Source organism: Pipistrellus hanaki (genome assembly GCF_964339955.1).
Source record: "Pipistrellus hanaki genome assembly, chromosome: 12".
NCBI lineage: Eukaryota > Metazoa > Chordata > Mammalia > Chiroptera > Vespertilionidae > Pipistrellus > Pipistrellus hanaki.
Window position 1 is genome coordinate 14,612,082 of NC_140514.1, and position 24,414 is coordinate 14,636,495.

The 24,414-nt window shown below is 46.3% G+C and overlaps 2 protein-coding genes across 3 annotated transcripts in view; both read left to right on the plus strand.

The window, feature by feature from the left end:
- Positions 1 to 5,972: 5,972 nt before the first annotated feature.
- On the plus strand, positions 5,973 to 8,877 carry FNDC4 (fibronectin type III domain containing 4). 2 transcript variants are annotated; one of them, XM_084900016.1, is made up of 7 exons: positions 5,973 to 6,108; positions 6,297 to 6,441; positions 6,529 to 6,644; positions 6,885 to 7,089; positions 7,563 to 7,652; positions 7,992 to 8,116; positions 8,285 to 8,877. In XM_084900016.1, exons 2-7 carry the CDS (start codon positions 6,321 to 6,323, stop codon positions 8,318 to 8,320), a joined length of 693 nt encoding a protein of 230 aa, XP_084756142.1. In that variant the 5' UTR covers positions 5,973 to 6,108; positions 6,297 to 6,320; the 3' UTR covers positions 8,321 to 8,877. The 2 variants fall into 2 exon arrangements, with proteins under 2 accessions (XP_084756142.1, XP_084756143.1); XM_084900017.1 differs by having other exon boundaries at positions 6,891 to 7,089.
- A 1,764-nt stretch (positions 8,878 to 10,641) lies between these two features.
- IFT172 (intraflagellar transport 172) overlaps positions 10,642 to 24,414 on the plus strand; it is a 34,503-nt gene continuing 20,730 nt past the window's right edge. Inside the window, exons 1-15 of the mRNA XM_084900170.1 lie at positions 10,642 to 10,823; positions 13,944 to 14,087; positions 14,282 to 14,394; positions 15,006 to 15,045; positions 15,368 to 15,433; positions 15,637 to 15,716; positions 15,936 to 16,023; positions 16,813 to 17,027; positions 17,873 to 17,996; positions 18,618 to 18,713; positions 19,834 to 19,995; positions 20,579 to 20,632; positions 20,876 to 20,979; positions 21,141 to 21,226; positions 23,735 to 23,847. Of these exons, the coding sequence (XP_084756296.1) occupies positions 10,785 to 10,823; positions 13,944 to 14,087; positions 14,282 to 14,394; positions 15,006 to 15,045; positions 15,368 to 15,433; positions 15,637 to 15,716; positions 15,936 to 16,023; positions 16,813 to 17,027; positions 17,873 to 17,996; positions 18,618 to 18,713; positions 19,834 to 19,995; positions 20,579 to 20,632; positions 20,876 to 20,979; positions 21,141 to 21,226; positions 23,735 to 23,847 (1,524 nt within the window). The 5' untranslated portion in view covers positions 10,642 to 10,784. The remainder of the gene's footprint in view (positions 10,824 to 13,943; positions 14,088 to 14,281; positions 14,395 to 15,005; positions 15,046 to 15,367; positions 15,434 to 15,636; positions 15,717 to 15,935; positions 16,024 to 16,812; positions 17,028 to 17,872; positions 17,997 to 18,617; positions 18,714 to 19,833; positions 19,996 to 20,578; positions 20,633 to 20,875; positions 20,980 to 21,140; positions 21,227 to 23,734; positions 23,848 to 24,414) is intronic.

Sequence of the window (24,414 nt, forward strand, 5' to 3'; positions counted from 1 at the left end):
AATAAAAAAAATGGGCAACGGACATAAATGGATACTTTTCAAAAGAGGACTTACAGAAGGCCAAGAGACATTTGAAAACATGCTCAAAATCACAGATCATCCAAGAGCTGCAAATCAAAATGACAACAAGGTACCATCCCACACCTGTCAGAATGGCTATCATCAACAAATCAAAAAACGACAAATGCTGGCGAGGATGTGCAGAAAAAGGAACCCTCGTGCACTGCTGGTGGGAATGCAGACTGGTGCAGCTACTGTGGAGAAGTATGGAGTTTCCTCAAAAAACTAAAAGTGGAACTCCCATTTGACCCAGTGATCCCACTTCTAGGAATATATCCCAAGAAACTAAAACACCTATCAGAAAGGATTCATGCACCCCTTTGTTCATAGCAGCACAATTTACCATAGCTAAGATTTGGAAACAGCCTAGGTGCCTATCAGCAGATGAGTGGATTAAAAAACTGTGGCAAGCTGAAACCAGTTTGGCTCAGTGGATAGAGCGTCAGCCTGCAGACTGAAGGGTCCCTGGTTCGATTCCGGTCAAGGGCATGTATATTAGTTGCCGGCACATCCCTAGTGGGGGAGGTGCAGGAGGCAGCTGGTTGATGTTTCTCTCTCATCGGTGTTTCTAGCTCTCTATCCCTCTTCCTTCCTCTCTGTGGAAAATCAATAAAATATATTTTTTTAAAAGCACAAAACTGTGGCACATATACACAATGGAATAGTATGCTGCTACCATTTGGAACAGCATGGATGGACCTGGAGAGCATTATGCTAAGTGAAATAAGCCAATCAGAGAAAGATAAATATCACATGATCTCACTCATTTGTGGGATATAATGAACAATATAAACTGATGAACAAAAACAGATCCAGAGACAGAGAAGCATCGATCAGACTGTCAAACCTCAGAGGGAAGTTAGGGGAGGGTGGGGGTAAGGGGAAGAAATCAACCAAAGGAATTCTATGCATGCATATGAGCATAACCAATGGACACAGACACCAGGGGAGTGAGGGCATGAGGGGGGGTGAGGGGAGAAGGGGAGGCTAAGAACACATAAATAATACTTTAATCAATAAAGAAAAAATAACAATCTACTCTAGCCATTTGGGTGTTTTATAATTACTGATTTAAGAGACCTGTCTCTTACATGAATTGAAATAACACAATTTAAAGTGAAAAGGGAAATGAGAAAATAGGATTTGATTTACAGCATTTGGCATACAGTGGCAGGAATTTAGACAAGATGTAACAGAACCTAAAATCAGATGCTCCCTTCGTGTTCCCCATTCCTGAGAGTCCTGTGCCCCCAAATCCCATTCCTCTTTTCTCTCTCTAAATGGCTACTTTGATCTCGGGGAAGGTCAGCATATTAAACCAGATAGTGCTCGGTGTGATTCTGTGGGTGAGCTGCCTTGGGAGTGTTAAAAAAGAAGAGATAAAGCTGACTCTAGTCCTTTGTGTGGGAGCTCTAAGATAGGTTTGGGGTAAAGCCCTGAAACGTCTATTTCTTGAAAGCATCCGTTGGAGATTCTGATGTACAGCCAGGCTTACCTCTGCTAAATAAACCATCGGAGTGGGCCACTTGATAAAGCTGAGGGCTTCCTGTCATTGGAGGCATTCCAGGGAAAGCCTGTCCATCATTGAGAGCAGCTTTGTGTTTTTAGTGGTGGCCTTGGGGACAGGGATGAGCTGGGTTCCTTCTGAGGTACTTTTTTCAAGTCCCGGTTCCTGAGCTTGTAGTATAATTCATACGAAAGTATAAAGAAAGGAGTCTGAGGTACTTTTTACCATGATCCTTTTAATGGAGGCCTTTCCTTCACCAAAAATATATCTGCTGCAGGGGATGCTAATTTCAGGCACTGTGACTAAGTGAAATGAAGGGTTCCAAACAATGTAGGCATGGAGATCTTCCAGTTGTTCCTTAAATCAAACTTGGCTGATCTTCAGAGTCATCTGGGAAGCACTTTAAAAAGACAGATTTTGGGGCACTACTCCAGAATTACTGAAGCTGATTCTTGGGGTAAATATGGTACCCTGAAATGGATGGTTTTTTTAAAAACTGGATTTATTTTGCCACCTGGAAAAAAAACAACACACATACACACACAAAAAAAGACAATAAGACTAGCTTCACAAGTTCTTGTGAAGGCAATAGGTATGAAAGTAAATTGTCAATTATAAATTATTATGCAGGTGATCATTATTTTTTAAAATATATTTTTACTTATTTCAGAGAGGAAGGGAGAGGAAAAAGGAGAGAGAGAATCATTGATTGGCTGCCTCCTGCACGCTGTATGCCCCCTACTGGCGATCGAACCTGCAATGTGCCCTAAACTGGTAATGGAACTGTGACCTCCTGGTTCATAGGTCACTGCTTAACCACTGTGCCATGCCAGCTGGTCAGTGATAATTACTATTAAAATTATTATTGCGAGTCGGGTCAGTGTGGCTCAGTGGCTGAGCATAGACCCATGAACCAATTCCCATTCAGGGCACCAGGCTCAATCCCCAGTAGGGGGCGTGCAGGAGGCAGCTGAACAATGATGTTTCTCTCTCATAAATGTTTTTCTCTATTCCTCTCCTTTCCTCTCTCTCTGAAAAAAAAAAATTAATAAAAATATATTTTTAAAAATTGCTATTGAATAAGATGACAACAAGGATTCCTGGGAGGAAAGAGAACTGAGATCTGTAAAAGAGAGAAATGGGACTAAAAAAACAAAACAAAACAAAAAACAACAACAAAAAAAAAACAAAGTAGAAGGAAACAGAAGTGTAGGCAGAGAGCAGATGGAGTATTAGTACTTTCAGCACTTTCTGAACTTCTCCAGCCATTTGCACCATGATGGTCAGAATTGATTCAATGTAGGGAACAAGCAGGAATCAGAAGAAGACAGTAGATTGGGGATGAGGTGAGGTAAAGGGCCTCCTGGAGTTTCCAAATTTAGGGACTTTGGTCTGACAAGACAGAGGGGAAGGTGGGGATGGGATTGTCATCTTATTCATAGTGTCCAGGGCATGGGTCTGGGCCACCTGGTATGTGGACATGGCTTGCCCCTCCTACTGAATGGTCTCAGCATCACATTGCCCCCAGCAATCCAGCAATGTGCTCAGCACCTGCTTTGTCCAAGTCCTAGGTCAGTGGGCTGACTTCTCTGTGATTGGCGGAACTACAGCATACCCAGACAACTAGAGGGAAGAGAGCACAAGGATATAACAGGAAGCCAAAGCCTCATTCATGACTACTGAACTGGAGGTAGGAGGCAGAGCAGGCAGGGTGTTTATGCACACACACACACACACACACACACACACACACACACCCCACACCACGGACTTAGCCTGCACTTGGTACTCTGAGCCTCTTAGTGAAAGAAGATGAGGAAGGAAGATAGGAAGGAGGAGGAAAAAAACAGAAACCCAAGGTGGAAGGAAGTCCAGCTGAGAAATGGTTTAGGAATCAGTGCAGAAGGCCAACACGAAGAAGGGTCTCACCTCCCATTTGTGGGGCTCTCGGGCCACAAACACAAGTTGAAACGTTTTGTGCCTGATGTGGTCCCATGTTGTGGGGGACACACCGTCCTGTCTGCCTCTGCATCCACACAAGCTCTTCTGTCACACTGCCTCTGCTTCCAGCTGTCAGGGCCTTATCCGAGCCACAGTGACGAGTAACCCAAGCACCCTCACTCCTTTACCAAGCCCTCTACCTGTACGATTTCCTGGTCTCAAGATCATTTGGTAACCCCAGGGGAGCTTCTGAAGTCCCTCTTTACAAGCACCTAGACTCCCCAGCCCCTGCTTAGCCCCTGAAGAGGAAGACCCAAAGTGCCTTACTCTTGCCCTTTGGTACATTGACCTCTTTCTGGGTGGCCTGGATCCTGGAAGTGCACAACCACACGCAGTCCCAGTCCCAGAGCAGCGAGAGTCCCTGGGCAAGAGTGCTCTAGGACCCTAATTGGTTTGGCTCAGTGGATAGAGCGTTGGCCTTTGGACTCATCCCCAGTAGGAAGTGTGCAGGAGGCAGCTGATGGATGTTTCTCTCTCATTGATGTTCCTAGCTCTCTATCCTCCCTTTCTCTCTGTAAAAGATTTTATATATATATATATATATATATATATATATATATATATATATATATAAAATACACACACATATATATATGTGTGTGTATATATATATATATATATATATATATATATATATATATGATTTTTTTTTTAAAGAGTGCTCTAGGACCAGGAATGAATCAGGAGGCCAAAGGGTCAGCAGAGGTCAGAGGGCTGGGGCCATGGCTTGATCACATGTTCAATGCACAGAGCCATCCAGTCATCTGTGCCCCAATTCCCTCTCCTCCCAGAAAGAAGAACACAGAAGCTTCAGAGCCCCAGGGGTGTACACACTGAGCCAGATATTATAGGGGAGAGCGCCACATAAATAGAAATGCTGCAGAAAGAATTAGAAACCAAAGTACTGTCCTAAATACGGCAGCCAATGTTTGTTTACAGTGAGCAATGCACTCTCCTCAGACAGTATCTCCCCTGATACATTAACACTAAGAGGACAATACTAACAACCTCCTTTTTCAGGTGATGACATGGAAGCTCAGAAGTTGTCAGTGGAAGATCACACACATCCATGTTCTGACTCCAAATCCTATGCTCAGCCAAAGCATGAAAATACGTGAGGATTTATCAGATGATTATCAAATGAGTGAAGTAACGAACAAATTGGTGCAAATCCATAACCTCTCCTGCACACAGTGCCGTAAGATTTGTAAAGATCGTTCCCCAACTTTGTCTCATTTGACCCTCACTGCAGCCCTGTCATGCTTTGGACTCTGGTTTACAGGTGGGAAACCTGAGACCTGGGTTAATCAGTGCCCCCAAGGCCACGCAGTAAGTTGGAAAGGTCAGACCAGCCAGGGAAGTCGTTGCTCTTTATTTACTTTTTAAAATATTTTTTTTTATGATTACTACATGATTTTGGCATGTAGTTTATTTATTTATTTATTTATTTATTATTTTTTTTAAACATATTTTATTGATTTTTTACAGAGAGGGATAGAGAGTTAGAAACATCGATGAGAGAAAAACATCACCAGTTGCCTCCTGCACACCCCCTACTGGGGATGTGCCCACAACCAATGTACATGCCCTTGACCGGAATCAAACTTGGGACCTTTCAGTCCACAGACTGATGCTCTATCCACTGAGCCAAACCGGTTTTGGCAAGTTGTTGCTCTTTAAATCTTCCCCCCCCCCCCCCGCCCCTAAAAACTCAGGACTCTTAATAATCACTGTACCATTCCAGGTACACAGGAGACCCTCAATAAATATTTGCTTCATCAATGAAAGAATGAGAGACGGAAGGGATAAATACCACACTGTGCATGGAGAAAAGACTTCAAAGCTGACGCAGTCTACAAGTAGGAGAGTCTTGAAACAATCATCTCCATCACTCTGTCCCCTCCCGTACTCCTGGCTGATTCCATCCGAGGAGGGAGGAGGAGCAGCCCCTGGCGCTAGAGACCCTCGCCCAGTGCCTCTCCCATCGCCCCCGTGCGGGCTCCTAGGACCCAGCCTGGGATCTGAAGGGATGGGACCTGGGGGGCCGCCAAGGGCAGGGTCGGGGGAGGAGCTCGGAGAACGGAGGGTAGGTGCGGGAGGGGCGGGGAGTGGGGGTGCGGGGAATGACGGCAGCAGGCACCCCGGCGGAGCGGGGCGGGGGCCGGGACGTCTGGCCAGGCTGCGGCGGAGCGCGCGGCCAGCTCTGCGGAAGGCGGCGGCTCGCTCGCTCGCTGAAACGGGCACATCCTGCTGCGGGCGCCGGCGGGGACTGCCGCGCCGCCTCCCGCACCCGCACCCGGGCCCGGTCAGCCCTGCACCGCCCCGCACTCCCGGACCCACCGCGCCGCCCGCCCCGGCGCTGGGGGCCCTGCAGCCCGCGCCCGCTCCGCCTCCGCGCTCCGCCCGCAGCCCGGCCCCGTGCCACCCGCCTCGACGGGCCCGGGCCGGGATGGGGTAGCGGCAGCGCCACCAACTCGGGCGATGGGTCGCCCACTAGGCACCCCCCTCCGAGACCTGATCGACCGCGAGGACCCGCGGAGGTGGGTGTGGGCAGGGCAGAGCCACGCTCTGGGGGCGCCTGGGTGATGCGGGGGCGAGGATAGGGTGGGCAAAGGGGGCGCTCTGGAGCCGCTGTGGGCCGTGGGGCGTCCGGGAGAGTTGTTGCCCACACGGGCATTCTGGACAGTCCTTGACTCCCCTCCCCACCCCCAACTCCTGCCACCTCCAGGAGCCCCGCTTGGATGTCTAGCGGATGCCTCAGTGCCTCCTAGCGGACTCGGCGGGGACCATGGCTGCGCTGATGCCCCTCTCCCCTTATCTGAGTCCCACGGTCCTCCTGCTGGTCAGCTGTGACCTGGGCTTTGTGCGAGCAGGTGAGCAGAGGAGGCGGAGGAGGGAGTTAACCAGAGCTAGTCAGCGGGCGGAACCTGTTAACCTGTTCACATCCTGGCCCCTCTCAGACCGGCCTCCGTCTCCTGTGAATGTGACAGTCACTCACCTCAGAGCCAACTCGGCCACTGTGTCCTGGGACGTCCCAGAAGGCAACATCGTCATCGGCTACTCCATATCCCAGCAAGTATGCATCACCCTTCTGCTCCCCTAACTTGTGTCCTTGGATCTCTGAATATCCTGCCCCCCTACCCCCAGCCCCAGCTCCCTGCCGGCGGCGGGAGAAGCTGGGAGCTGGTGTGCCCTGGCTCCAGCTGCCCTTTCCACCGCACTCCCTCGGCTTTGGGTGTTCAGGAGTGCTGGGTGAGCCTGTGGCCTGGGAATGAGGTGAGGCTGCCCTTCTCTCTCTCTCATTGTCTTTCTGAAGCGACAGAATGGCCCGGGACAGCGGGTGATCCGGGAGGTGAACACCACCACTCGAGCCTGCGCCCTCTGGGGCCTGGCTGAAGACAGCGACTACACGGTGCAGGTCAGGAGCATCGGCCTTCGCGGGGAGAGCCCCCCGGGGCCCCGGGTGCACTTCCGAACTCTCAAGGGTTCGGATCGGCTGCCTTCCAACAGCTCCAGCCCAGGTGAGGGTCTGTTGCCCCCACTCCCTAAAGCTTTGCATTCTCCGGCTTTGTATCCAGACTTAGGCCTCTTGTTTGTTTCTCCAAAGCAAGCAACAGTCTAGCTTAGATGAAGAGAAGGATGATTTAATGGGTTGTGCTGCCAGGAAAGGAAGGAAGGCAGGCTGGCAGGCGATTGGGCGTACACAGGCTGTTAATGAATCCTTTGGAGGAAGGGCTTTTAAGCTCCCTTTTTACCCAACCTCAGTTCACAGCGGCTGCAGCTTGCATGAGCAAGTGCCTGACCTGTAGCCTTCCTGCTTGTTGGGCCTGTGACCCCTTGTCCATCAAGAGCTTCCCAGAGAGGGGCTACCAGGGGCAATGCTGGGATGGGTCTGCCCTGGCTGGAATCCTCCGTATCTCCATCCTTGACTGTCTGCGTAGACATACCTCTCTAGCTACGCTCCACGCCCAGAGGCTGTGTCCTTCCTTCTCAGGTGACATCACAGTGGAAGGTCTGGATGGAGAGCGACCACTGCAGACAGGGGAAGTGGTCATCATTGTGGTGGTGCTGCTCATGTGGGCTGGTGAGTAAGCAGCTGCTGGACAGGGGACCAATGATTGAGGGAATGGGGCTCAGTGAAGGTGGGAGGTGGCGAAGGTTGCTGGGAGAAAAGGAGGTGAGAGAAATGGAGTCGGAAGATGCTCAGTTGAGAGGGGTTAGCAGAAATTTGAAGAGAGGGAGAGGAGGCTATGGGGAGCCCAGAGAGGAAGACTAAGAGGGGTGGGGGTGCTTGTGCATGTGCACCAGGAACTCAAAAGATTTTCTTCTCCGATTCTCCATCCACTGTGGGCATCTCACTGCCCTTTGAGGGTGTGAGGGGGGAGGTTGGGATCAAGGCTCAGACTGTATTGTTGTGTTTCAGCTGTCATCGGGCTGTTCTGCCGTCAGTACGATATCATCAAGGACAACGACTCCAACAACAACCCCAAGGAGAAGGGGAAGGGGCCAGAGCAGAGTCCTCAGGGAAGGCCAGTGGGGACAAGACAGGTGAGGTGGGGCCTGTGAGGGAGGGAAGGGAGATATTTTTGCCTCTGGGAGCAGTCAGGGAAAAGGGGAGAAAGGCAAGGAGGGGCAGGAAAAATCCCAATGGGAATTTGGGATGGAGGTGGTATTTCCTTCCAGAAATGTAGAGACTCAAGTCATTTTCATTCACAGAAAAAGTCACCATCTATCAACACCATAGACGTATGAGTGAAGAAACAGAACCAGAAAAGAGACGTACTAACAACCTGGGCATGGGGCTGGGGTCAGGGAGAGCCTAAGACGGTGGTCAGCCCAAGACTGAAGGATCCCACAGTATCCCAGAAGATGACACTCCCACAATCTCAGGCCTGGTACCCATCCTCTTTCCACTGTGAACAGGGCCAGAAGGTAGGTCTGTGAGGGTCTGTGCCCCTGGACTTGGGGAGAGGATATCAGGTGGGGTATGTCTTTCCATCCCGCAGGTCCAGGGGAGAATCACTTGTTCAACCCTATCCCATTAGGTCCCAAATGGAGCCCCCAAGTCCCTTGTATCAGGACTCAGCATTCCCTGCTGCCCCCACATCTTGCCTCTGGGTCTCAGAGAGGGGTTTCTGTAGGTACTCCCCCTCTCCCAGCAAATAAATAATGACAGACACTGCACTGCACTACTCCAATGTCTTCCATGGAGCCTCAGGTGCTCCCCCTCTCACTTGGTAGCACCCCCAGCTGCTGGTGATCCCACTCCTTGGACATTTTTCCAATAAAGGTTCTTGGACAAAATGGAACTGACTGTATAGTATGCTAAAGACGTTTCCCCACCTTCTCTTCTCTGACTACAAGGGCCCTTCACACTGCCACCAACCTGATGGGAGCCTTCACACTTCATCAATTTTCATTTTAAAGTGTTTTCTTTGATTCTCCAGCCTGGGATGGGTGGAGAGAGGCCAGGAAGGGGTACAGGAAGCTAGAGCCCTAATTCCTTTTGCTTTATTGGGCCAGGAAGGGGACAAGGAAAGAAGAGGATATTAATTCTTCCTGTACCAGTGGAAACTAAAGTTATATCACATAAGAGGGCCAGTAGCCTTGTTATCTTCACATCAGCAGCTCAGCTCCTCACCATTTATTCCTGTGACTCCCCCATCAAACCTGAGCTAGTTTGCAGAAAAGGACTGAACAGTGTCTTGGGACAAACGGAAGAGCAGCTACACTGATGGATCCCTCGGTGCTACATGCTCCTCCTGTGCGTTCCTGTGCCTGTTCTTCCCTGTCCTTGCTTTCCCTTATGTCTCTGTCTCTGTTGACTGAGTCAAGTTCAATTAATAACTGTAAAGCACAAATGACGTCATTTTCATTCGCTGCCACCATATCCAGAGGAGGATTCTGGAAATAAAGTTGAAGGGATCAAACTCCCCTGTCAAAAGAATTCTAATTTGGGCTCTAGCACCCATTTGTTTCCTGTGAAAACAGGGACTCTTTCCTAAGTTCCAATTGGTTGGCACCAGTGAAATACAAGTTGACATTTGTAACCACTGTGGGGGAAAGGCTTCAGAACCCAGAATCTGTCTGAGAAGCATATGCTACACTTTGAAAAGGCAGGTTACAGGTCTTCTCAACTCCAGATCTTTCCAGGGAAGGCTTATGAATAACTCTCCTTTTCTGAATCTTGATCTCTCCCTGGGATGTTACAAGAAAATAAACCAACAATTCTGAAAGAGACCCTGATCCAAATAAAGATCAAGAAGTCAATATATTTTCTACTAAACCAATCTCCAACCCCAGGGATGGAAAGACAACCTTAACCTATCAGATGAGCCCATTTCTGGTTTGCTCTCCACCCTGAACCAGGAAAGCATCCTGATCTAATCAGAAGTCTTTACTCCACCACTACTCAATTTGGAGGCAGGTTACCTTACCTCTCCCTGGCCACCGGCTTCAAAACATTCATCTCTCAGACTGGACACATCATTTCTTGGGATGGGAGAGCCACGGGGTATAGTGGCATGGAGATAGGGAAGCAGGAGTTGATAAGGAATAGAAAGGGTGCTCCAATGTGCCAGATCTAAGTCGAATCCCAGTTCCATCCTTAACGGACTGTGCTGTAAAATAGGACTAATAATGCTATCCCCGCAAAAGGTGGCTTTGAGCTTAAATGAGATAATGCATGTGCAACCCTTTGCACTGTAAGCCCGGCAGACACACACTGAGTATTCCCTGTTAGCTATCGTTTGAGCCTTGTGGTCCCGTGCAAGTCACATAATGCATTGGGATTCAATTCCGTCAATTGTAAAAGGTCTAGAAGAGCAACTGCCCTGCTTTCCTTCAGGGCTGCGAGGATTAAAAGAAAGCATTCAGCCCGGTTTACGTACATCAGAGAGCGAGAGAGGCTGCGATTACATAGACCTCGGTTTGCTGCAGGCTCGGGAGCTCGGCTGGAGCTTGAATGCAGGCAGCGACGGGATTGGTGACGGAGAGGATACATCCAGTCCTCACCGGGTCCCGCCCTAAAGCTCACTGCGCCTGCGCACGTTCTGTCCGCTTCGCCCCGAACCTACGTGATGACTTTGCGACGTGCGGTGCGCCCCGGGCGCGTTTGCGTCAGCGGCGTCGCTGAGGCTGCGTGACGGGTTGTCCAGGTAACCGCCGGAGTTGTCGCCGTCCGGTGGCATCTGAGAGAGAGAGACAGGTGTTCGTCATGCAGCTGAAGCACCTGAGAACCCTGCTGAGCCCTCAGGTGAGGAGTTGCGTGCTTCGTCCCTCCCCCGCCCGTTTTAACACCCCAGGAGAAGCGGGGGACTGACGTTTAATCGTGCCGAGTGCCTACTGTGTGCAGAAGACCGACGGCCGTTCGCGACTCGGCTGCGTCCATGCTGTCCATCCAGTCCAGTAGGCGAGATGGAGCGCTAGCCACTGCGGCTTGCATTGCGTGTCACTGAGCATCCGTTTTGTACCAGGCCCCGTGCTGGGGCTCCGAGGGATCCAGAACTAGCTGCCATTGCATTCCTGCCTTCAAAAGGCTCCTGCGCCTGTAAACAACGAACATAAACCCACACGGAATTAAATAAGCGCTCTCAGTGCAAGCCCCCGCCTGAGAGGGAGTGCCGGAGTCCGCGCCGTGCGTTCTCATGGTGCGGATAGATCTCTGATCCACAAGAGGCTGGGTACTGGGGGAGGAACCCTGAAGGCTGGGCTTAGGGGTTGGAAAACCAGAATTCAAGTCCTAGCGTCACCACTACTTTATTATTTATTTATTTATTTAAAAGTATATTTTATTGATTTTTTTACAGAGAGAAAGGGAGAGGGATAGAGAGTTAGGAACATCGATGAGAGAGAAACATCAATCAGCTGCCTCCTGCACACCCCCTATTGGGGATGTGCCCACAACTAAGGTACAAGTCCTTGACCAGAATCAAACCAGGGCCCCTTCAGTTCCACTGAGCCAAAAACGGTTTGAGCTACCACCACTACTTTACTTTAAATAAATGTCTACCTCAGACTTTAGCCCTTATCACACAGTCTCTCTCAGCATTCCTTCTAATAGCAACCTTAGGAGATCTGGGAAGAGGTAAAGGAGGTAATAGACACAAAAGAGCATTGTAAACTGAAAAGCAGTGTAAAAAAAAATGGATAGACAGGAGAGAAGGACGTTCAAAATTCGAAGAAGAAAATACAAAACTAATAAGAACAATGTCTGTCGTAACTTAATGTTTAATAAGCATAAGTAAAGAAGTTAGGATTGTGGCTTATGAAGTCATACATACATGGATTTACATCTTGGTTCTGTCACTTACCAATTGTCTATGTAAAGGTGAGCAAATTACTTAACCTCCTCGTGTCTCAGTTTCCCCTGTAAAAGACACATAATAATGGCATCTACCTCAGTGTTATGAGGTAAAACAAGATAATGAATATCAAGCACTTATCAAAATGCCCAGTCTATGGTAAGCACTTGTTAAAGGTTAGCTATTATTGTTTTATTTCCTCATAACCACCCTGTCAAGTACATATTACAGAGAAAAGAGGATTAATTATGGAAACCAGGAAGGCTTAACAGAGGACTGGCATTAGGAGAATAGAAGGAAATTAGAACAAAAGAAAGATGTGCCTAGCCTTGGCCAGTGTGGCTCAGTTGGTTGGAGTGTCATCCTACACACCAAGAGATGGCGGGTTCAATTCCCCGTCAGGGCACATACCCAGGTTATGGGTTCAATCTCTAATTGGGGGCACATGCAGGAGGCAGCCAATCAATGTTTCTCTCTCACATTGATGTTTCTCCTTTCAAATCAAATAAATAAAGTCAAATTAAAGAGAGAGAGACAGATGTGCCCTTTGCTCAGTAAACTGGCCCCTGAGTCAGTAATTTAAATTTTTCTTTACCTTAATGGAATAATTGGAAGTAAAATCTTCCTTCAATTTTACAAAGTAAGATGATGTCACACTGCAGGAAAGGGCTGAATGCCCAAGTTTGGAAAAAATGACAAAGGAAGATGATAGACAACAATTGTTGAGGAGCCCTCAGCCCTTCTAACATAATTTAATCAAGAGTTGGAGGGCCCTGACCAGTTTGGCTCAGTGGATAGAGTGTTGGCCTGCGGACTCAAGAGTCCCAGGTTCAATTTCAGTCAAGGGCATGTACCATGGCTATGGGCACGTACCCAGTGGGAGAGTGCAGAAGGCAGCCGATCAATGGTTCTCTCTCATCACTGATGTTTCTCCTTTCCTCTCTGAAATCAGTAAAAACATAATTTTTAAAATAAAGTTTTTGAAAAAGAGTTGGAGGGTGATACTAGTGGTGGTGTGGCTATTTTCTGACTGGTGTGAGGATTTTGATGGGGGGGAAAAACATCTGACTTTGGAGGTATCTGAACTAGAAATGAAAAGTAACTGTTTTAAGGCAGCACTGTACAGCTCAAGTAATTAATCAATTGAAGCAGAAACTAAGTTTTTTATTTCAAGAAGGAAAGTCCTTAGTGCAGCATTGTAGAGGACCAGGGCTAGTGGCGGAAGGGACAGATCTGGCAAGAATAACTCACTGGGAGATAAGCACTTCTAATATGGGCTTTGGTGAAGTAGATAGTTAAGGGAAAACAAAAAACAAGGTGGCATTGCGCATCCTAAGTCTCAACTCTGATTATTTTACTCCCTATTCCAGAAGTTTTATTATCTCCCCCTTTCCTACCAAAAATTCTGGTTTTGAAGATCCTTCTTTAACTGGCCTCAGTCTGTTTCTCCTCTATTTTGCTATTTACAAGACAGTTTTGGCTCAATTAAATTACCATTACTTGACCATGCTTGCCTTTGCTCATGCCATTTCTCCTACCTAAGATAATTTCTTCACTCAGCTGCATCCATTCTTCAAAGCTTAATGTTGATCGTATAAACAAATTATCTCAGGCTTCTACAAACTATTATAGTGCTTTGTACATACCTCACTTATGGGACTTTTCCCTTCTTGTCTTTTCACAACATCTTTTTAGATCCTGGGCCAGAGACCATGCTTTGGTCATTGTCTCCCTCTCAGCCCCTGGCCAGGTGCCTTTCTCAGTGAGGTATTCAGAAAATATTAATTGAATAAATGGCTGAAGACCAAAACTTAGGTCAACTGAATTTATTTCAAAGGGGACAAGACCATTGCAAGGACATGGGTACAGTTGACTAAGCATATCACCTCTTATATGGGTTTCTAGAAGCACCTTGTTCCCACAGTCTAGGGTTTTATGGCCTTGGAGACCAGATGGGTCAAGTGCGTCTCTTTGCTTTAAGGAAAATTGACAAGCGCCACACTCGAAGTAATGGAATTAGAAATGCTTTTGGCATTTTAGACCAGCACTTAAATTTATTTTTGCCTCTGCAGGATGGAGCTGCAAAGGTGACCTGCATGGCTTGGTCCCAGAACAATGCCAAATTTGCTGTCTGCACAGTGGACCGAGTGGTATTGCTATATGATGAACACGGGGAGCGGAGAGATAAATTCTCCACCAAACCAGCTGACATGAAGGTGAAGCGTACTCATGTGTACCTTAACCTGTTGATGGGCCTTAGGAATCCACTTCCTGGCCATAGGCAGAGAAATGGGCCTGCCCTTCCATTTCTCAGTATAAATCCCTCAAGCTCACTCCAGTCACACATGCACCCTTCCGTCTCTTTTTCCCTTTCACATATTCTCATTACTTTTTTCTTTTTAATTCTTAGTATGGCAGAAAGAGCTATATGGTGAAGGGCATGGCATTTTCTCCTGATTCCACTAAAATTGCCGTAGGACAGACAGACAACATCATCTATGTGTACAAAATTGGAGAAGATTGGTAAGGATAGCGATTGGGAGAAGGGAGTGACTCAGAGAAGATGGGGAAGGCAGGAGGAACTGCCTCACTGGGGAGGGAGAATAGAGAGGATGAAGGCCGAACTGTGGCATGGAAGGCAGAGTCTGTTTTTGCTTCTCTGACTTTGCCGGCCCCCTGTGTCCTTTGGTCCCAGCCCTGGAGGAATCAGTCTAAGTCAGTGGTTGGCAAACTCATTAGTCAACAGAGCCAAATATCAGCAGTATAATGATTGAAATTTCTTTTGAGAGCCAGATTTTTAAAACTTCAACTATATAAGTAGGTACATTGTTATTAATTAGGGTACTCCTAAGCTGGCCTTTGCTAAATATTCAAGGGGCCAAAGAACCACATGTGGCTTGTGAGCCGTAGTTTGCCGACCACTGGTCTAAGTCAACAAGGAGGCCCTGTAAGGTCCTGGGGAGCCCTGGATGATTGTTCCAGAGCTACTCAACGCTCCCTCTTATGCCTCTTTTCAAGGCACCTGTGAAGTGGCAGGAACATATCTGCTCCCTCTTCCCTTCCCCTAGCATTATTTGTACCAATATATCTATGAAAATGGTTTTTAATATGCTTTTCTTCCTTCTATTTGGCAGGGGTGACAAGAAAGTCATCTGTAACAAGTTCATCCAGACGGTAAAGTTCTGACCAGTCCCTGGGAGATGAGGATGAACAAACATGTATCAGTATACCTGCTTACAAATGCAACCAGGAGTTGCTTTTTTTTTTTTTTTTAACATCTATATCTGACTTTTCCTACTGCATGGATGATGCTACCTGGCTGTTCATCCTCATCTGCTTTCCTCCTCAGAGCCCAGTTGTGTCTCCTCTTCTCCTTCCCTGTAGGCGATTGTGGTGGTGGCATTAGCCAAGGTGTCCAGGCAGTTCAGATTTATGCTATGGTAAATGTGCTAACCCTCATAGAAGTGATTATCCTTTCATCCTTTCTTTCTTACAGAGTGCTGTTACTTGTCTGCAGTGGCCAATGGAGTACATCATTGTCTTTGGATTGGCTGAAGGGAAGGTAAAGGAGAGAAGAGAACCACAGGAAAGGTTGGGGGTGGGGATAATTGTTATGAAGAAAGAAATATGGTTAATCTCCTTTAGGGTTGAGTTGTGTGCTGGGGGAGAATGCAAAGGGACCAGTTTTTTTCTTTTTCTTTCCTTAGGACATGGGCGAAATTGAAAGTACCCTAACCAGACTTGTGTCCATTCTTCCAATTTCAGGTTCGTTTAGCAAACACTAAAACTAATAAGTCATCTACCATCTACGGGACAGATTCCTACGTGGTGTCACTTACAACAAAGTGAGTAAGGCGAGTGGTATCCCAAGGGTTTGGAAATGGTAGGAAAAGGCTGTGGGGAAGTCTGGAATGGGAGACCAGAGGATGAAAGATGGGGAAGACTGGGTGCAGGAACCACAGGCAGGGCAGTGTTTGACAAAGAAAGGGGAATTTCTTGATAAGACAGAGTATTCTAATCTTTTCCTGTATTTCTCTCCTTTTTTTTCTTTTCCCCTTTTTCAGTTGCTCTGGGAAAGGAATTCTCTCTGGTCATGCCGATGGCACTATTGTTAGGTATTTCTTGGAAGACGTAGGGTCTGGAGAGTCACAGGTATGAATAAAGGATGCTCTGGGGGAGGGAAGGAAGTCCCAAGAGCCCTCCTAGAGGAGGCTGGACATTCAGGGATTTGGGTGGAGGTGCCAGGGAAGGAGGTTAGAGAAATAAGACCTCAGGGGGAGAGACAGCTGGATGTGGCCACAGGAGGATTTGTGTTTAGGAGGCCAGAGCTTAATGTTTATGGGAAAAGGTGAGTCAGGTGGAAGGGACTTGGAGACGAAGGGAAATAAAGACTCTGGGAGTAATGAAAAGTGAAAATTATTCTCATTATACAAAAAATATGTAATGTATATAAACTTACAGAAGAAAGACTTATTTACTTTCAAGAGGGAAAAGGTAAAAAGAATGTTTATGTTTCACTCTAGTTCTCTTTGGTTTGAATCATTTACATTAAGAATTACTTATGTAATAATTCAATGTTTCCATCCTAAAATAAATAATAAAAAAGGAGCCATAGCTCCCTGTGGTTGGTTAATGCTTAGGACATCTCCCTTTGGGGACCTTATTAGGTACATAGTAAACATCTCCAACATGTAAGTATTTTGAGGGTTCTTCTTGAATACAAGGTCACAAGGTCAATAGGTGTGTACATATGTGTCATATATATGTATGTGTGCATATAAGACAGAAAGACAATATGTGAAGTCTCAGGGTTAGGATGTGCTGGGAGAAAGATTTCTGCAGAGTAAGATGATCAGAGTGAGTGTGTCCGGTGCTCTGAATGAGATATTTCTGGTGGAGTCCCCAGAGTCAGAGTGTTGGAACTCTCTACTTCTATCTTAGGGGAAGTTGATTAACCATCCATGCCCACCCTATGCCTTGGCTTGGGCTACCAACAGCATCGTGGCTGCAGGCTGTGACCGGAGGATTGTGGCCTACGGAAAGGAAGGCCATGTGCTCCAAACGTTTGACTATAGCCGGGACCCTCAGGAGCGAGAGTTTACCACCGCTGCCACGAGTCCGGGGGGCCAGTCTGTTGTGCTGGGAAGCTATGACAGGTGGGTCCCCCCCCTTTCTGCCTACCTCCCCTGTGTGCTCTTTGCCGTAGTCCAGTTTTCCTCAACCAGAGTGGCAGACTGGATCACAATCAAATGCATGTTGAAAGAGACTCTCAGGTTTTAATTTACGCATTTCCTCTTCTGCTCCAACCAAAATGCACATGCTCTGTTGTGTCTCTCTGCTTCCCTTAGCGATTCCACAGTGGAATGTATTTCCGCTTGTCTTCCCATCACCTCTTTTTAGACCACTGGCTTAGTGTTTATCACATTGTATTATACTTTAGAGTTTGTATCTTTCTGGCTAAATTGAAGAGCCCTTATTCTTTTTTTCTTTCTTTCTTCTTCTTTTTTTTTTTTTTTTAATCTCCAGTGACTAGGTTAACATCTAGCACATAATATATGCTCAAATTTTTTTATGAATGAATGATGCAACAGTAGATAAACAAGTAGGGTCTGGGTCCCATCACTTTCTTAGAGTGCTTTTAACCCCAGCTTTGTGAGTCCTCTCTTTCTATACCCTTCAATTTTGTGACTCTTCCTGTTCCTTTTTTTCTTCCCTAACTATTATCATTTCTCCTGCACCCCATATTTCTCTACTGCTAACAGCTTATTTTTCTCACCAGCTATAATCTCCTTTTGTTTTCTCCCCTCCCATCACTCTTATTCCATTTTACTTTGATCTGATTTTCCCAACTTACTTCCTTTGAACCTTTTGTCCTACTAGCTTGTCTGTTCTTTTTCGTGTCTTCTCTGATTTAGCAAGACCAATTTCCTTCAGATACCAGCTCACTTCCACTCCTTTTCTCATCCCCCATCTCTTATAAAAGCCGCATACTTTATTTCAGACTTCGGGTGCTCAACTGGAGCCCTCGGAGAAGCATCTGGGAAGAGGCAAAGCCCAAGGAGATTGCCAACTTATACACCGTCACTGCCTTGGCCTGGAAGCGGGATGGCTCACGACTCTGTGCAGTATGCTACTCAGTCAGCCCTTTCTGTACTGGCGATGTTCTCCAAACTATGAAAAAGCCTGCCTTGTCCTAAAGCGCTCTCCTGTCAGTAGAGAACCTCCTCTTCCCTTCTGACCCCAGCCCAAAAATTTGACGTCACAGACAGGAAAGAGAAATGCATACTTTATTGGAGGCCAAAGGAGCTGTATAGACAGAGCAGAATTCTCCCTTACCTCCCATCACTATGCCCTTGAGTTCGAGTTTGCCAACTCTTTTCTAGCTGGGACATCCCAAAACTACCCACTTCCCTAGGTTTTATTTTATTTTTTTATTTTAAAATGTATTTTATTGATTTTTTTATAGAGAGGAAGAGAGAGGGAGAGTTAGAAACATCGATGAGAGAGAAATATCGATAAGCTGCCTCCTGCACACCTCCCACTGGGAATGTGCCTGCAACCAAGGTACATGCCCTTGACCCTTGAACCCGGGACCCTTGAATCCGTAGGCCAATGCTCTATCCACTGAGCCAAACCAGTTAGGGCTTCCCTAGGTTTTAGAACCTAAGTTGTGAAGGTGTCTCTAGATACGTTCCCATGCCTGGGTCCATGTGTGCTTCTCTTTATGCTGTCACTTTCCTCCCTAGGGCACACTGTGTGGGGGAGTGGAACAGTTTGACTGCTGCCTCCGGAGGAGCATCTATAAGAACAAGTTTGAATTGACGTATGTGGGACCTAGCCAGGTAAGCTGCTGAAAGCCTGCCACTCCAAGATCTTGCCATGGCTCACTCATCCTTGGAATACTTCCCTGCCTTCTGGCCACAGCCACGGTATCAAATTTATCCTCCAGCAGAGTTTTTCTGGGAATAGAATATGTTGGGGCAGCTCTCTGGCAACTTTACTGAAATAGTTCTTTCAGCTTATTATAAGAAAAGGTTTAAACATCAGGCTTACGGGGTATGGAGATTGCCACTTACACCTTTCTCGTTTAAAACTTCACTGCCTAGCTGATGTCAACTGGTGAAGTTGATAAGTAGGAGTATAAGGGTACATTCTGATGTTTTAGAGCCTCTGAGCTCACTGTGTATGATATTGCAAGTTAATTTCTTAGTTCCCTAGCCTGCTTTTTTTCTTTTCTCTACCTTAATCTTCCGTTTTTCTTTTAAATGTATTTTTATTGATTCAGAGAGGAAGGGAGAGGAGAGAGAGAGAGAAATATCAATGATGAGAGAGAATCATTGGCTGTCTTTTGCACTCCCCCTGCTGGGGATTGAGCCTGCAACCATATGCCCCTGACTAGAATCCAACCTAGGACCCTTCAGTCCTCAGGCTGACACTTTATCCAATGAGCCAAACCAGCTAGGGCACTTCCTTTTTTCTTTCATTTATTATTCATTGATTCCTTCATTATTTTATTTTCTCCAGAAACATCCATTCTCTGTGTGTCAGCACTGTTAGTCATTGCAAATGCAAGATAATTATCTGTAACACCCTGTACCTTAATTGAGAAGATCATTCCAGCAAAGGCACAGACATATAAAAAATAATATAGTAACAGTGGTAAAAGTTATCATAAAGATTTCTACAAAGAGCTGTGGGAACATAGGGAGAGTGATTGGTTTTGTCCAGTGGAACTTTCAGAATCATATGTATTATAAGCATCGAAAGAGATAGCATATGAAAGCATTTCATAAGTGGCAAAGCACCATGTAAACGTGCATGTTCTTATTACCCAGTGTCTAAGGCCAGGTGAGGAAATAAGATATTAGCTTAGGGCAAAGGGTTCACCCTCAGGTTCACAGCAGGTTCACCCTCCTTTGGGGTTGGGGGATCCTAGGGAGCTCAGATGTGTCCCCTACCCAGGTGATTGTGAAGAACCTATCATCTGGGACCCGAGTGGTACTCAAGTCACACTACGGCTATGAGGTGGAAGAAGTGAAAATCCTGGGGAAGGAACGCTACCTGGTGGCCCACACGTCAGATACACTGCTGCTGGGGGACCTGAACACGAATCGCCTTAGTGAGGTGGGAACCAAGATGGGGGGTGGGGGGAGGGCTGGGAAGGGACTTATTTATTTATTTATTTATTTATTTATTTATAATTTTTAATTATTGTTGAAAGTACTATATATGCCCTCCCTTTAATCCCCCCCTCCCAGCCTCCCCTGCCCTCCACCCCAGGCCCTCTATGCCCCACTGTCTGTGTCCATGGGCCATACATGTATGCATACACGGTCCTTGGTTGATTACCTCCCACCCACCCACCCTCCCCTGCCTTGGGAAGGGACTTGTTGAGTTGCTACTTCAGAGGAGCCAGGGTTCCCAGGGGGAAGATCTCCACAGGAAGCTCTGACATTCTGATATTGTGGATCTGGTTTCAGGGAATGAGGCCCAGGAGCTTTGGAGTCCTGGAATACGGATCCCCACTGTAAACTGTTTTTATGGCACCTCTCAGAAACATAGCGACCAGGGCAGAATCTGACAACGCACCTCTTTTGTGCAACATCATAGCCTCCCCAGACTCCGTTTCTCTGCCTCCCACTCTTTCCTTCTTTCAGCACCGCCTTGGATAGTTACCCACACTGTCCCCTATGTCTTCCTTTTACAGGTAGCTTGGCAGGGATCTGGTGGCAATGAGAAGTATTTCTTTGAAAATGAAAATGTGAGTAGAGCTTTTTCACCATCGCCGTCTTCATAAGCCTCCTTCCGGTTCCTGTGTCAGAAGGATGGCAAGTGGCAATAGGTTGAAAAGACAGCAGATAAAGAAAGGCAGAGGGTGAAATGGGCAGAGGGACAGAACAGAGAGAAAAGTAGGAGTCCTTTTGAACTGACAGTCACCTCCCTCTACGTTTTTCTCTTTCTTCATGCAACCTTTCCGTCATATAACAATTCCATTCACCCCCAGGTATGCATGATCTTCAATGCTGGGGAGCTAACCCTGGTGGAATATGGGAATAATGATACCCTGGGCTCTGTACGTACGGAATTCATGAACCCCCACCTCATCAGGTAACCCCACAAGGTTCTCTACAATTTGAAACTCTAAAGAATTCCTTTTTGACTTCTGACTCCTACGTCCTCATATTCACCTTAGAACTTCATCCCATGTGGTGCTTGAGCCCTTGATAAACACCCCAACTTCCTTCTTTTGCCTTACCTTCATGTTTCAGTGTCCGTATTAATGAGAGGTGTCAGCAGGGAGCGGAAGAGAATAAGAAGTTGGCTTACCTTATTGATATTAAGACTATTGCTATAGGTAAGTAAGGCTCTCTCATAACTTTTAAAATAGATGTTTATAGTGCACTTCCAATCACAGGGTTGTGTGCGGTGGAGGATCCAGAAATCAGATGTAAATGTGTGACCCCACACTACAGTGGATATGTGAAATGTTCAACTCCATATGTCCCTACGTTGGTACATATATAGGCCTGCCCATATAATTACTCATGTTCTCTAGACATATACATTAGGTGTGAAAAATTGTGAACTGTAGAGAAGAACCATTAGCAAATTTATAAAGTTAGAGTTTCCGTTCTTCCACATCCTTTGCAATACTTGACATTGCCTTACTTCACAATTTGACTTATCCTGATGTATATGAAATAGTATCTAATTGTATATTTTTGTGGTTTATTTATTTATTGGCTTTTGCTTTCTTCTGTGAATTGCTAGATCATATCCCTGGCCTATTTAAATCAGGTCTTCTTTTTTTTTTTTTATTTGACTTGAAGGGGTTCTGTATGTGTGCATTTATAGCCTTTGGTGGTTATTCTCGTTTGCATATATTTTATATAAGCCTATGGCTTGCCTTTTCTATGCTTTCAGTGTCTTTTATGTTTAGACTTTTAAAAAATATATTTTTTACTGATTTTAGAGAGGAGAGGAGAGATGGAAATATCAATGATGAGAGAGAATCACTAATCGCCTGCCTTCTGCATGCCCCCTACTGGGGATCGAGCCCACAACCCAGGCATGTGCCCTGACTGGGAATCAAACCAGCGACCTCTTGGTTCATGGGTTGACACCCAATCACTGAGCAACACTGGCCAGGCTTACCTCACTCTTTAGGTCTCAGCTTCAGTGTATGTAAAATATAGAGTCCCCATAGCTCTAGCATTCTATGACTCTACTTATAATTAGGGTATTAAAATATGGCTTTAGCCGAGACCAGTTTGGCTCAGTGGATAGAGTGTCGGCCTGTGGACTGAGGGGTCCCAGGTTCGATTCCGGTCAAGGGCATGTACTTTGGTTGCGGGCACATCCCCGGTGGGGGGTGTGCAGGAGGCTGCTGATCGATGTTTCTCTCTCATTGATGTTTCTGCCTCTCTATCCCTCTCTCTTCCTCTCTGTAAAAAAATCAATAAAATATAAAAAATTTTTAAAAATAAAAAAAAATTTATTATTTTTGCTCCCTAATTAAAGGAAAATTCATTTTTAAGTTGGAAGTTGGTCTTCCCAGTTGTGCACATTAACTGGCAATTGGTCTTTAGCTTCAGCATATATAACAAAGGCAGGCACATTTGCTTGTTAATAATGTATATCAGCCGGAACCGGTTTGGCTCAGTGGATAGAGTGTCGGCCTGTGGACTGAAAGGTCCCGGGTTCGATTCCGGTCAAGGGCATGTACCTTGGCTGCGGGCACATCCCCAGTGGGGGGTGTGCAAGAGGCAGCTGATCGGTGATTCTCTCTCATCGATATTTCCAACTGTCTATCCCTCTCTCTTCCTCTCTCTGTAAAAAAATGAATAAAAATATATTTAAAAAATAATAAAAATGTATATCAATAAGAGTTGTGAATGTGCTTTGTTCTAGAGACTCCCTGAAAGCATCCTAGGAATCCCTGAATGGTCTGTTCTTTCCTTTTTTTTTTTTTTTTTTTAATTATTCTCACCTGAGGATATTTTTTCACTGATTTTTAGAGATAGTGGAAGGGGGTGGAAAGATAGAGAAACATTGATGTGAAAGAGACACACCAATTGGTTGCCTCCCATATGTTTCCCAACCAGGGCCAGGGGTCAAGCCTGCAACGAGGTATGTCCTCTTGACTGAAACTGAACCCAGGACTCTTCAGTCCACAGGCCAGAGCTCTATCCACTGAGCAAAACTGGCTAGGGCAAGTGGTCTGTTCTTTTTTTTTTTTTTTTTTGCAAGTGGTCTGTTCTAAGTGTGATCATTTCTTATATTGTTTACAAGATTCAGACCAAACAAAATATTCATCCTCTGTCCTGACCAGCCTAGCTTTACTCAGAGCCTCCCCCGATTCTGTGTGTGCCTTCACTACTGTTTGCCCCTCAGTGCTCTTGCATCACAGACACTCTCACATGCAGGTAACTCCATGGAGTCAATCTGGTTATCAAGGTCATTTTGCTCATCAGCCTTCTCTCGGGTGTGCTGTAACTGGGGCACATCCTGAAAGTGCTCAGTGCTATATTGCAGAGGATTTCGTGAGTAATAGAAGCCAGTTGCTCCATAGTTCTGGTCTACTATGGGACATCTCCAAAAGTGCCAGAGAGGAAACGCATTCTTTGAGTTAACTACAGAGTTAAACAAAACCTCAACAATTTTTTTTTAAACGCAGCATCTTAAGCATCTTAGCAAACTTACGTTAAATTGGCCATTGGCATTCCTCAGGACATATTCTAGATTGATGTAACATTCTTGAAACCCAACCTGTAACTATAAGGCCAGACTTTTTCAGAGTGCCTCATGCCCTGTGTATGATTGTGTGGAATGTCTTCTGAATCCTGTCTCCTTTACTCTCTAGTGGACCTAGTTGGTGGCTACAACATTGGCACTATCAGCCACGAGAGCCGTGTGGATTGGCTGGAACTTAATGAGACTGGGCACAAGCTTCTCTTCAGGGACCGGAAACTTCGCGTGAGCAGGGTTACTAAGGCCTTAGCCACTGACTGGTCCATGGAGGAGGTGGTATTGCTGCTCCCAGGGAGTGTGGGGAGCAGGATGCGATGCAATTTCTTGGTGCTATGCCATTACTATAGCACAGGGCCCAGAAGAATCCACATTCTTTGTATCTGATATCACAACCCATACTCTCTTACCCTTAAGGAGACTGTATCACGATGGCACCAGGATCAATAGGGGAGTTTGAGAGTTGGTTTCTCTCTTACTATTCACAAGTCTGTCCTTGTGAAACTTCCGTCCCCCAGCATTCCTCTTCCTTGTGCCTCACTGACCTTTCCGCAGACCTGCTGTTGTGTGCTCTTCAGCTACACAAGTCTGACAGCATTGCAGCTGGCCTGAGGACAGTCTCCCCCTGGCCCCTTGTTAATTATGGTATCACCAGAGTTCAACCTCAGAGGCAAAGAGACTATCTGGTGATTTTTTATTTTATTCTCATTATTATGTGAAAGCCACATCACAAATTCCAGATGATTTAATTTGTCTGCTGGCCTGCCTTTTTTTTTTTTTTTTTTTTTTTTTTAC

Excerpts from the sequence above, each read along its gene's own strand:
- FNDC4 (XM_084900016.1), top strand. The coding sequence starts at position 6,321 with ATGCCTCAGTGCCTCCTAGCGGACTCGGCGGGGACCATGGCTGCGCTG. Across the intron at positions 6,442-6,528 it reads CCTGGGCTTTGTGCGAGCAG|ACCGGCCTCCGTCTCCTGTG; the intron begins GTGAGCAGAGGA and ends GGCCCCTCTCAG. Across the intron at positions 7,090-7,562 it reads TTCCAACAGCTCCAGCCCAG|GTGACATCACAGTGGAAGGT; the intron begins GTGAGGGTCTGT and ends CTTCCTTCTCAG.